This window comes from Egretta garzetta, unplaced genomic scaffold (assembly GCF_000687185.1).
Source record: "Egretta garzetta isolate BGI_Z169 unplaced genomic scaffold, ASM68718v1 scaffold215, whole genome shotgun sequence".
Lineage (NCBI taxonomy): Eukaryota > Metazoa > Chordata > Aves > Pelecaniformes > Ardeidae > Egretta > Egretta garzetta.
In genome coordinates, this window is record NW_009259719.1 from 2,608,999 (window position 1) to 2,622,468 (window position 13,470).

The 13,470-nt window shown below is 47.5% G+C and overlaps 1 protein-coding gene across 1 annotated transcript in view; it reads right to left on the reverse strand.

Moving 5' to 3' along the window:
- The window catches only part of NCKIPSD (NCK interacting protein with SH3 domain), a 49,377-nt gene extending 37,644 nt beyond the window's left edge, over positions 1-11,733 (reverse strand). The window contains 1 exon segment of the mRNA XM_035894645.1: positions 11,581-11,733. Within this exon segment, the coding sequence (XP_035750538.1) occupies positions 11,581-11,667 (87 nt within the window). The 5' untranslated portion in view covers positions 11,668-11,733.
- Positions 11,734-13,470: the final 1,737 nt, after the last annotated feature.

Here is a 13,470-nt window from a genome sequence, read left to right on the forward strand (position 1 = left end):
TATGCTATAGTGGGTTTCTAACAGATCGGTGTTTTTCCACCGTGTGCTGACAGCAGCCGCTGGAGCGGACAGCCTGCACAAATGAGAAATGGAGAGAAAGAATAGCCAGGGAAAGGGCTTAAGTTGTGCAAATAGTGCTAAAGCAAAAGCCAGGGTTCCTGGGAAAAGACATACTCGCTAGGGACAGCACAGGCACGAGTGGCATTTGGAATAAATAAAACCCTGAAGGCAGCAGAGGGATGCACAGCAACCCAACTTCAACCAATTTCTCTCCCAGGAGCAGGCAGCTTCGGAGTCAGAGAGAAGGGGGGAGAGACACGCTGAGGAACAACGAAACACGTGCAACCACCACTGCACGCTTGTCGTTCCCAAGGTGGAAATGCTTCTTCCTGGGTCTCTCCAGCCATGCTCAGACCCTGTTTACTGGTCACGATGATCAGAATCAGCCACCGGTTCCTTCCCCTCACAATTCTGTGCCCTCCAGCAACCAGAACGCATCTCAAGCCAAAACACGCTAAGAGGATAAAAGCAGAGATAGAAGTTTTTTAAAATAAAGCAGTCAATGCATACTTATATATCTCACTGTTCTCTGCTGCCTTAATTCTTCCTGCTCTCAATTCTGCAGGGGACTTCTCTGGCTCAGCCTGTCCCAGATGAACAGCCTCTGGACAACAGAGCTGCCCCTCTCCGTAGCGTTACCCTCTTAGCATCCTTTTGGCACACAACTGTCAAGCCAAGTCAGTATCAGACACGATCAACACTGCATATGTGCAGGGGAAACTTATGTTTCTACTTATATATGTATATATAAATTACACACACACATATATATACACTGGAGTTACAATCTACACTGAAAAGGAAAACTGCAGATAGCCTCTACTTTGACTGCAAGCTCAGGGTTATGAACCAAGATATACCGAGGTGGAAGGAAAGATGCGGCAGTGAAGTGCTAGCAGTTATTCTAGGACTGCTGATGTATTAGCAAGTTGCAAAAAAGCCCAACAGAAGGGGTTGTGTCAGTCTTTAGAGAGTCTCCAGTTTGGTAGCCCAAAACACTGCTTACCCTTATGCTCACTGAGATTCAGTGCAGCTCCTAGATCACTCACATGCAATTAGCACAGGTGCATAAACAAGCCCCTATATCAAGTATGATCAAAAACTAATTTCTAACTTCCCAGAGCGCTGGGCAGACTGTAAGTCTCAGCCCATCTCTGTTTTGACTGAATGCAAACATGTGGATGTGGGCTGAAGACAGTTAATCGGGTTTGCCAAACATCACCAGGACACGGGGCAACGACGAAGTCCAGAGGAAGAAACAAGCCTGGGAAACCAGTAAAGTTCTGGCTCCTCTTCTGGCATTCAAGGAGGAAAGTTCAGTTTTCCCCCAAAATCTATGCCCATAGCAGAGACTGTCGGAAAATGCTGGGAAGGTGACAGTCATATGAGAGGCAGGACCAAGAAATTTAAATTTCTGCCACATTCAAGAGAACTCTCTCCCTTCCCATTCACCTCCACCCTGGAGTACATTTCCAGCATGTGAGGATTGAGTAAGTAAAGTCTCCAGGGGTCAAGCAGGAAAAACTGCAAGTAAGGTGGCAATTCAACTGATGTGCAGACAGATGCCATAGAAGAGAACGTATGTACATGTTAACCGAACAGAACTTTCCTCCTGCGTGCCATAGACCAGCACTGATTTAACAGCATGCAGTTATGTGTTTGAGAAAGAGGTAGTAACTTGTGATTCATCTTGCAAGAGAATTTATCAGCTCTTCTTGCAAAATCCTCCCTCTCCTGTGACCAACCTTCTGGCAAGGGACAGAAGGTGGCAAACTGCAGCTATGATGCTCTTTGGGCATAATTACCACATTGCCCAAACCCAAAATGATGGACAAATTGTAAAGTGTCTCTTATTGACTTAACAGGAAAGGGAAGACTGGGAAAGAAGATAGACCTGCCTCAGTGAACATGGGAAAGCAGACCCAGCAGCAGGAACAAAGCAGGTCAGCAACAGAGGGAGTACAGAACCCGTGGGCTTGGGCATGAAGGATTCCAGTCTGCCATGCAGAGAGCAAGCGCGGCTTTCTGGTACCTGCTGTATGAACAGCCATATGTACTTTATTAAAGCTGCTAATGCGGGAAAAGAGCTTCCATCCTCACGGGGCAAACACAGGAAAGTCATCAGCTAGTTTTATTCCTGGACAGATGTAAATTGCACAAAATTGTAAACCAGACACAAATCCCTGGGATCTTTTTAGCAGCACTGGGATCAGAGCTGCCAAGCCCGGCGCAGCCGGTGCTCCTTCCTGCAAAGCTGTCACTGCAAAGATGAAAACCTGCCTTGCATTACCATGAGAGAGGCCTTGCAAAGTTCTCCCCAAAAAAAGATGATTCCAGTCAGAAGGATCAAAGGCAGCTTGCTTGCTGCAGGATCAGTTAACAGCCTGGCTAGAAAATAATTTTCCTGTGTCCGGGACTCTGCATGCAGTGTAAACACTGTCTCTGCCATAAAGGGATGCAGCTCCCCCTGCACACCCCAAAACAAAAAGAAAGCCAGCAGGGCAGGATCAGAAACCACATTAACTCATACAGAAAACCCAGCGCTTTCCTCTGTAATGAGCATTTCTCTTCAAGTTACTTGTGCATCCTACCCGAAACGCAACTTATCACAGCGATGTGATCAGACCGTATCTGCTACCTACTCCAAAATACCAATACTCCAAATGACCCCCAAACCACCACATGGAAAAAACCGAGTATTTGTTACCAGGAGAATTGCTCCAAGCCAACGGCAGAGTAACAGCAACCAGAAAGGCTGGGTTTATGTTGTCCCTCTGCTCAAAGAGAGCAGCTCCACATTCCAACGGAGCAAATCTCGTACCAAGGTGGAGGGATCACTTACAAACAGTCCTTTTACCATCATCCCTTCACATAACTCCCAAGCACATCAGGTAGACCAAGATCCTCGAGGACTTCTCCCCCAGTGGTGTTTCAGGACAGGGACCCAAGAGAGCAAGCACACACACAGTTTCTCCAAAGTAGGCACCAAGAAAACACCTAATTTCTATGTAATGTTCCCATAATACAGATCTCACCAGCAATTCCTCTTCTGTCTGCAGCCCCGCCTGGGTCACAGGCACAGATATTTGAATTACCAGTACTAGGAAACCCCAGGATACCCAACCACCTCCTCCCCAGTATTTTCAGGCTGTATAGACCAGCTCCCACCGGTGCGGAGCAAACACAGCTCCCCTGTGCTGGGCAGGTCCTGCCCCACATGGGAATGCCAAACAAGTCTTCCACCCAAGTAGAATGGCATGTTCAGACCCTCCTGCTACCAGCAGCTTTCATGACTTTAATCTGGGTACAAAATACTCATTAAAGGATTTAACCAAGAAGTATGACAGCCAGGCTCCCAGTAAAAGATAACCTTCAAATGCTTGTTTCTCTCAGGTGGGCCACTATAAAAGCTAAGGCAAGAACCAACACCTCCTTCTGAAAGAAAACAGGCATCTCCCTCGCTCCCCTGCCATGGATTTTGGTAGCTATACATTTCGAAACATTCAGAGCAGCGCTATCAAACAGGGGATGCTATCCATTGTATGCTGGCTAATTATAGCAAAGGCATTTAAAGACTGTTGAGGGTGCAGGTGCCGGGCAGCAAGGGAGTGGGCATCAGAGGGGCTGAAATACTCCACATGGGCTGCGCTGTCGAGAGGTAGCTCATGCTAATTAGCCATAGACAAAACACCCAAGTATGCCAATGTGCTTGTTAGCCAAGGACTGCTCCTGCAAGCACGTTTATTCCTGGTAAAGCAGGTGTTTCTGCTGTAGCAGTCAGCACCCAGGAACTCATCAAATCCAGGGAGTCCACGCAATTGAGCTTTACTGGGACAATGATAAAGCTAACACTAACTCATGCCCAAAAATAAATGAAGATACCACTGAGATTTATAGCCGTATCTTACAACTACAATTGTTACATGTGTGATCATAAAAATGGTGCACAACCAAAAAAAAAAAAAACACCACCAACAACAAAAAAAAAACCAAAACAAAATTGTGAACTAAAAACCCTGCAGCCTCCCAAGTTGCTTTTTGCCTGGCACAGAGTGGAAGTGGACAGCACATGATTTTTCTGTGCTGCAAAACTTAGACAGACTGACGGCTTCCATTGACCTACAAAAGTACCTTGAGAATTGCAGGCTTAGCTATGTTTATCAGAGGAATGAGGCTAACTTGCTGTTATCTCCAGATTCAGTTCAAGAACAAATTCTGGGGTTTGTTTAGTGGGCCTTTTTACCTTGGGAAAAGATTAAAGGGTTCACCTGGATTTGCTGACATTTCACCTACAAGGAAGCGAGAGGCGGTCACGGAAGAAAAGCAATTCATTAGTGTCCCACGCTATCTGCAGGGGAGAAACAGCCTGCTGCTCCAGCTGCAAGTTATAATCCCATCTCCTTTCTCAGTGTGGAGTGGCACAGGCTCCCCAGAAGACACGAAGCAATGGGAACAGGAGGGGAATGATCTCTTAGGACATTGTGCCACAGGCAGCAGAACAGCCATAATCCTGTTTTCCTCGCTTCCCAAGGCTGTGAACAAAGAACACTGCATTTGTTGGGCTGTTCACTTCCCACGTGCAAAGCTTTTGCCCCGCTTGCGTGCTGTATTACAGTATTGATTTCTTGCATCCACCTCTTCACGTGCCACATTCACCCGTGTCAGCATCCACCTCGCTCGGTCGCATCAGCAAGAGTGAACTGCTGTATTTCTGGAAGTCTTCCCAGCCCATCTCCAGTGGGACAAATCCCACAGGAAAGGAGATGGCCAGGACTCAGCTCACCTCCACCCAACCCAGCTGGTGGCCCCTCCACAGAGGAGGTCCAGAGCAGGACCCCTCCAGTGCACAAGGCCACCACGGGGCACCACAAGTTGTGGAAGCTGCCTGACAACAAGCAAGCAACTCTCAAGCTGTGTGGTTTGCACAAGTCCTGTGCATGCTACCTCTTCCCCTCCCAAACTCCTCCAGGTCAAGGCTGATCACTCTTCCCCACTCGTGACATCCCATAGCCCAGCTATGAGAGGTCTGGGTGGTCCTCCACATCTGAAGAGTCATACAAGATTAAACATTGCCAATAGAAAGTCTTTTGGGAGAACTTTTTTGCTCAGCCATTGATAGTATATTAATAGTGTATAAAAGCTTTTAAAGTGACCAGAGCTCAGTATCATTTTGAGATCTTAAGTTTCTGAATGAGAGCTCAAGAATACAGTGAGTTCACGTATGTTCATAAATATAAGAGACTCAGATGTTGGCCCATATCACTGGGCAATGCTTCTAAAGGAGCCTGAGACCACAGACAAGACGATGCTTCCCAAAACTGGATGCTGGAGGGGTTTCTTTCCATCCCTGATGTAAAGAATTACACTGTACAGGCCCCTTGATAATAACTGCACTAATATTTCAATGCTGCTGCTATCTCATCATCAAGCTAATGGAAGACAGACACATGAAATCAATTCAAAAAACAAATTAAAGGGGATGCATTTTTCAGTTTAAGTCAATAAAAGTGATTCTGGGGAAGACAAAAACTTCACTACTTAGAACCCAGCACTTCAAAGGACATTGGTTTTTTGATGTCAAATGGAAAAAGTCTTCAGCTACAAACACTGCGGTTGGGCCAGGCTCAGGGAAATCCCTACGCTTCTGCATTAAGTAGGTAACAAATTTTTATGATCATCATTCAAGGTACTGGATTTTGACGCAATTATTCTTTTTACACGCTGAAAAACGTGTGCTTCCCTGATACTTGTGCTTCTCCCCACTTATTCCTCAGGGACAGCCAAACCTGGGCACAGAGGGAAAGGGACCCCAGACCTGCTGTCTGGCATGTCACTCGGGTGTGATTTATCACCTGGGCATAGCAGACTCGATGTTCAAACCATGGTACCCCACCCCATCCCCCTGCAAACACTCATCCTTTCTGCAGAAGGTGAGGGAAAAAGGGTATCTTCAAGCAGCCTGCAAAACCACAGAATTCACTGAGTTTACCCAAAAAGGAACTGCCACCACATCAGACTGAGAGGCCATGGAGGTTTGCATTTGTCTGCTCGGTGGGAAGCTTCAACTTGATCACTTTAGCCAGCCATCTGTTTTTCACAGGAGCTGCCACAGTTCTCTGTACAACCATCGCAGCACACAGACACCGCACTGAACTCGACTGACAGAGAGCCCTCCACCCTGAAAACCTATCCACCACCATTTCCATCTTTCATGTGCGAACGGGTTAAAGTCGCCTGTGTGGTCCATCAAGGCCTTCTTCCCACCTCCAGAGAAGGAGGATGCAACTCAGAGGCTGAGCCGTCACTGGCCCGACGGGCAGAGGAGCTCGAGGGCAGCGGAGCTGGAGCAGGAACAGTGGGAGATAAACAGACCACATCAGCAGCTGTGGATGTATCACCCCACGCACAAACCCCATGGACGAGAACGCAAGACCTTTTCATCAAGACATCAACCCAGCTTCTAGGTGATTCCCTCCTCCTTGTGGGCGAGTGTCTATTTTTGCAGCTCTTGCCTCATCTTCTCCCTTTGTTTTTATTCAGTATAATAGCAGGTTTGGAGCTGGGGCCTGCCCTCAGGTTTCCATACTACAAGGCGCTGTCCCCACTTGTACTAGAAAAAAACCCAAGAAATAATTAATAGCTATTACTTAGAAGAGATCTAATCTGAACCTTGAACCAACGATTTAGCAAGAAGCAATCCACAGCCTGGAATTATCTAGCATGCATGATCCAGCAGCTTGATTTTTTTTTTTTTTTTTTTTAATTGAACCTCTTGAGTAGCTGAACAAACTAAAACATCAGTCTATGCTGGCATTTCCAGACCACAGGCACAAAAATCACTGTCTCACAGACGGCCTTCACGCACATCAGCCCAGTCTCAGCAGCCTGAGCAGGAAAGGGGGACGAAGCAGTGTAGGTGGGACCCCATCAGCAGGACAGGACGGACAGACACCAGATCAAGAGCAGGTCTCGCTAGCACGAAAGGCAGCCTGAGCCCTGGGAACGGGCTCGCTATGCTCACGGCTGGGTGATGCTGCTGCTTCGGCTGTACCAGACAGACAGGAGGAAGGGCAGGGGATTCACAACTCTGTTGTCAAGAAGTCAGCAGCTTCCAAAGAGGAAGGGAGTGACAACTTCTTCTGAGCAACTTCAACAGGCAAACAAATAACCAGGAAAAACAAACCCATGAACTTCCCACCCCATTCTAAAAAGCCCACACTGCCAAAATTTTAGTTCCCCTTCTTGCTTAAGCATTGTGTTAAAAGAGGACAAGTACTTTGTTCCCTTGCAAGGGGAGCAAACAGCTCTGCCAAGTGAGCTCTGCATTGCAGGGCGTGAACACAGAACAGCTGAAATGAAGCCAATGCTCCTCTCCTGCTGCGGTGGGTCTCGTCTTTGGGACGACTCCATTTTCCTGTTAGTGTCAACAGAGCTTTGGCCAGAATAGTGCTCAACATCCCCACGGCAAGAAAGCGATGGGGGGTGAAGGGGAACGGGGAGAAAGAGATGCACTCATGAATCATGTCCTCTGTTCCACTGCTCACATGACAAGCTTCAAAGCTTTTTTTTTAAAAAAAAAAAAAAAAAAAAATCAAAGGTTTTGCCATGTGATAAAAATCAAGACAAATTAGGCTTGACAAGAAAAGGTCAAAACCTTATTTGTGAGCCACTTGCTGTGAAAGTAAAGTGATGCTCTTCCAGAAGCAGGACCAGGACCCACTGCAATTCCTGTTGCTACTCAAGACCAGAGGCAACAAGGGTGGTCAGGGTCCACAGAAAGAATTTCCAGGGAACATAAATGGACTGTCATTTCAACTGAGAATTTTTCCTCTAAATACAACAAGCATTTTGCAGCTCCAGATGCCAGGTCATGGAGAAAGCACTGACTGGGGTCCTCCTGTAGGGCTGGCCCTCTGCCACAGCACAGGGACCAAACCGATTCTTGCGCCCCATTAGCAGGAGCACTCAGGAGCAGTGCCAGCAGTGAGCTCAATTATTTCTCCCAGGCCCTGTGACACAGCTTTGTCACCTCCACTCGCCAGGCCAGCCCTGGAACTGGGAGCTCCTTCCCCATCAGAGGTCAGCGTCCATCAGCACAGCGGTCTGCACACACAGCCTCAGCAAAGGCAGCGACAGCAAGCCTGAGCAGCAGCTATCACCGGCCCAGCATCTCTCCCCGTTGGCACTGCAGCAGTCTCCACCACGTTTACTCATCACCAAACACTGTCCGATTCAGGCAGTGAGCAGCACAGGCAGCCCTGCCCTGTCTTCCCCAGCAAGGCACCAGGCAGCACACCATTAGGAAGAGATCAGACCTGAAAAAGCAGGGTAGGTCTGCAAGAGCCTGTGAACAGGGGCTGATCTCCCAGTCCGACAGCAAACGCTTCCAGCGCTCACAGCCCTTGCAAACCCGCATACAAATGTGCCTCTTCAGTGAAATAAATCGAACCAACTGTTACTGCCACAGCCAAGAAGAAAGCCTCAATTTAAGGTTTTCTCTCTGGAACAAATGCAACGCACATGAATTTCAACTTAAAAATCTCTGCACACCACAGAGGTCTGTTAGAACCTGTGGCTTGTAAAATTTTGGTTATAGCATTGACCACATAGGATGTCAGCATCTGTGAAGTCTAATTTTCTTGCGGTCTATCTAGTGCTACAGTTGCACACCAAGGCTGCTTGCACTTCCCTCCTTATAAACCCCTCCTGGAATTTATCCTTATTCCAGCGCCCAGACTGACAACTCATATGCTGAATACATAATCCTGGCTGGGGAATGACAAAGTTTAAATCCTTCACGAGGGAGGGAAGCTGGGATGCTCTTAAAAATTCTGTTTGTTTTTATGTACATCTGAGCTATACAAGTAGGGAAGAAAAAGAGGCGGCTGCCTCTGTTCCAGAACCAGAGCTCTCCTAACAATGACCTCAACAGACAGGTTCAACTGTTTTCTGTGTTTCACCCATGGACAGATGCAAATACCCGTTTTGCACCATGGGATTTGACTCTCCCCATAGGCATTAATACGCCCCAGAACTTGCAAGGGATCTTCTTAGGTCAGCCAGTGACCATGATGTAGTCTGCTTTGGTCAAAGCCTTTCCTAGCATACAGCCTGCTCTGAGCACGGAGGTTACTCTTCTCTTGCAAGGAAAGTCCTTCACGTTGTTTTCCCATTATTACTAACACAGCATATTTTCCTCCAAAGACAAGCAGCTGGAATTCCTTCTCCCTCCTCTTCAGTGTCTTGCTCCCTCTGTACTTTACACAGAGCAACAATCACAAAACAATCAATTCCCATGAACTTTCTGGTTTATTGGTTTCAATACAAATCCTTCCTCCTGTTTTGTTGTTTTTTTTTTCCCTACTCAGAGTTCATCTGATGAGATGCTGGAAATCCTGGAAGGAAACTCAAGGGTGGGATCATGAGAAGAGGTGCACAAACACAAGCACAGAGCAGGTGCAGCTTGGCAAGTCCAGAGACGTTCAAACTTCATGCTCGAAGACATCTGCCAATCCCCTTTGGCTCAGAAAGAGCAGCCGAGGCTGAGCTGTTGGCGCTCTGCTCAAGAGGAGGATAGCATAAGACTGATCTCCTGAAGCACCAGAAGACAGTGGTGGCTGAAGGTGGGACACTTTTCAGCAGACCTGTTGTGTAGAGCATCCACCGGCTTGACTTGATGTTAGCACTGTTATTTTAGAGAGACGTACCTACACTGCTGGGCAGTCACCAACAACTTGCTGTCCCATGGGCTGACAGCAGTGTTGATCAGCTTAAGTCTGCATCCACTAAATTTCAGCATTAATGAGAAATTCAGCTAAGCTACAACCCTCCTGTGTGGCCTCTTGACCGTATCCTCACTTACGGGCAGGGGAGCAAGGTCCGGTGAAGAAAGCCACTTGCATGGAGTCCCGTAGCGAGCTGCTGGCAGATTTCAACAGAATCGAGATTCCCATATGTTAATTACTGAAACATCTTGCTCAATAAACATACATGATTCAGTCATTACTAGACTTTTTCCTGCAAATGAGGCGAGAGGAAGAGTCTCTGCATTTGCTGTCCTCCAGGGTCAGCACCTCGCTAGCCTTTTTGAATGGATGCTTCTAGTCCAAAAATGGCAGCTCTTCCTTTCGCAATGAGAAATTGATCATCTTCCAGATGTAAACCAGGGAAAGAAGTCTAGCCATCTTCTCCTGATGAAAAGCATTCAAAAACCATACAGCAGGCAGCCCAAAAATCACAAATTTGGTCAGTAAAAGTGCAGGAAACAGTACTGTGCAAGACAGTGAAGTGTTCACGGGCAAGGCCAGCACTAGAAAGCAGGGGTGCAAATGACCTGGCAGACATTGCAACCCAGCAGAAAAGCTGGAAAACAGATCATGACTATCATCTCTGGGCAAGTGCCACTCCAAAGGCCTAGAAGAAAACAGCACATTTCTTCTTTCCAGTCTGCCTCCTCACCCTGCCCTTCCTCCAAGGCAAATAGAGCCACAGCCACATTGCCCAAGAGCAGACACGACCTCTCGGACATCTCCCGACTGCTTGCTCACTTGACAGCCTTCATGTTGTTCAACCCTCAAACAGGCTTAATGTTTCCAGCCCAAAGCAAATCCACTGGGACCACCCAAGCGCCCACCAGTGCCACTCCACCCACGCACAGCCATTATGCAGCTGCAGGAGCAATAAGCAGGGACCGCCAACAATGCTCATACATGGGCATCCAGGTCACAAAGGCAAATTTCATCTGATATCAAAAAGCCTGATTATTTTTAGTCAGAGTAAAAGTGAGAAGAACATGTCTTCACAGCCAAGCAAAAAGAAAGGCTAAAGATCATTAGCGTATTTCTACTTTAATCATTCCGAACTGTGAAAGATTGCAGAACTTCTGGCTAAAATGTCAAGTCTTTAGCTACAGTAATTAGAAATGGTTATAATTCCCCTGGCTGTGTAATTTAGTCTCAAGAATAAAACTTCATCTCAAAGCATTAGCAGCTCTGACATGATAGCATCTCTGTTATTGCGACAGCCCGAAGAAAAATGCTTCATTCTTTCAGTATCTTGCATGTGTCAAGAAACGCAGCCTCAGCTGCAAAGTACTACCAGCTGCTTATTCTCCAAAATAAAACTTTATTTTTAGCCTAAGCGCTTATTCAAGGTCTGTGTGAGTATTGCGATTAAGCTCTTATGCCCATTGTAAGCTCCGTCAAATCTGTAGCAGATGACAAATAATGATGCAGGCTCCAGCGCAGGAGATGGCCTGTATGACATTCTGCTCCACTGTCACCTTCTGTTCAGGAGCAACAAGAACTCGTCTGGCAGGGGTCAGGACAACAGAGTTTAAAGCTGGATTTTATGTAGGTGGAAGGAGAAACTTTTACAACAAAGCACAATTGCCAAAGCTCAGTTTCCAGCAACTGGGGATTTGCTATCAGAATATCTGATCATTTGATTGACACCATACAACTAACTCTGTGCTCCACAACCATCATCGTCTCCATGCTAGCGTGAAAGGTTTGACAGTACCTGAGCTACCACAGCTCGCTGCTTCCCCAGCGGTCCTATGCTGGCACCAGCCTCAGCATGTGCTGCTCCATCACCGAACCAATGCATTTGCTATCCTGGCAGAAAACCAAACAGATTAGAAACAAAAGAGTTTTCCAGCAAGCCACTGAACTGAATTAATTGAGAGCGGGGCCGACAAGAGCAGAGGCAGTGAGGGGAAAAGCTGGACGGCAGGGCTGGGCGTAGGATGTGGGATCAGGCTCGAGGAGCGACCGCGAACTTGCTTTGAGCCCTGGCATGCCCCAGTCTGCAAGGAAAGCAGCTCCTACGCTACCTCACTGCAAACACACTCCAATCCTGAACCCACGTCAATGCTACAGCGTGAACCAGGATGCAAGGGTTTTCTGCAAACAGAAAGCACTAAAAATTCACTCCTTCGCAGAAACCGCTCTGCTCTTCGCTTCTCAGGAGGTGAAACACCGTTCCTGTGCCTGCCTGGCCAGGACTACCTGTACTCTGCTGCTGTGCACTTGCTCAAGCTGCAGGAGAATTTTAAATTGTTGCTAGGCTGCACAACGCAGTCTCTTATTTTTATCACACGCCTGTTTATTTTTGTAGAAAAAGATACAGCAAACATTAATCCAAGGCATCCTCAAAATGCTTGTTATAATCTTGGCTGGGTCCATTTTCTCACCAGATGGTCCAAAGCTTCTTGGCCATCGGCATAAGCACCTTCACACCCAGACAGCCCCCTTCTCGCTCCTCCAGAGGTACAACATGACAGTGTGACCAACCGGAGAAGGCCTCAGCTGAGCAGAAAATCTAAACCCACGTTGCAAACAATTTTTCAGTTATTCCAAAGAAATTCCAAGTAATTTTGAAAAGGCTCTTAATAGTAATTTCAAAGCTATTTCCTAATGGTTTAATACAGCTGAGCAGCTGCTTTGCAGCAGCCAGCATGCTAAACCATTCCCATTTCACCAGGAAACATCCCCCTGCAACTTAGCACTTATTTTTGCACCCCTGACATTTACCAATACAGCGTTTTACAGCTGCCATTCCCCTCCCTGGCATGTAATATTAGCACTTCTCTTGATGAGGAATACAGCCAGGGTCAGCGCAGACAAGGGACGAGGCAAGACCAGCGCCTGGTGAAGACGAGAGCTGAAGCAGGCTGCTGCTCCCGTACGTGGGTCCCACGGCCAGCAGCAGACCACTGGGGCCAGCCCCTGCCCTGCTCCCAGCCCTGCCAGGAGCAGAGCAAATGAGCCTTCCGATCAGGCCAAGTGTCACCCATAGTTTGGCACCCTCAAGGACAGCAGCTCACTTTGCAATCCTTGTGCTGCTGTGGTACAGCCTGACGCCTTCAACCAAACCTGGAGTAACTCCAGACTACTGTTATGAAATTGCACGTCCCCCTATAATGATAGCAACATATGGGCTATTTAACCTAGAGGAAGGACCCTTATTATTTGCTAGACTCAGCAATTGTCCCTTCTTGACACCGAGTGAACCTCCTGCTCCCAGGGAAGCCTTCTAAATCAAACCTTTTACTGCTCTATACAAAGCTTTGAAAGGCCTGCCTTCCACAGTCACTGTCTGACTCCAGAGGACACCCTAAGCTCCAGTTTAACCTCCAAATTTTTCTGCCACTCATATACATTGCTTAAGCATCAGCACACAGCTGGAGACAAAAGACCAACCTCCTGCTGATGGGCACCTTTCCATTCAATCAGAAGCCACGGTGCTCACGCTGACAGCTTTGCTGCAGCAGTATTTGCCTGGCATTAGATATTAGCATTTGTCTCTTGCTCCATCAATAGCTGGAGGCAATCACCCTGCGCACTGTTACCGGCCGGCACAGCGCTGGGTACACGTTTTCACTTGTCTCAGCAGCAGCACCAGCCAGCC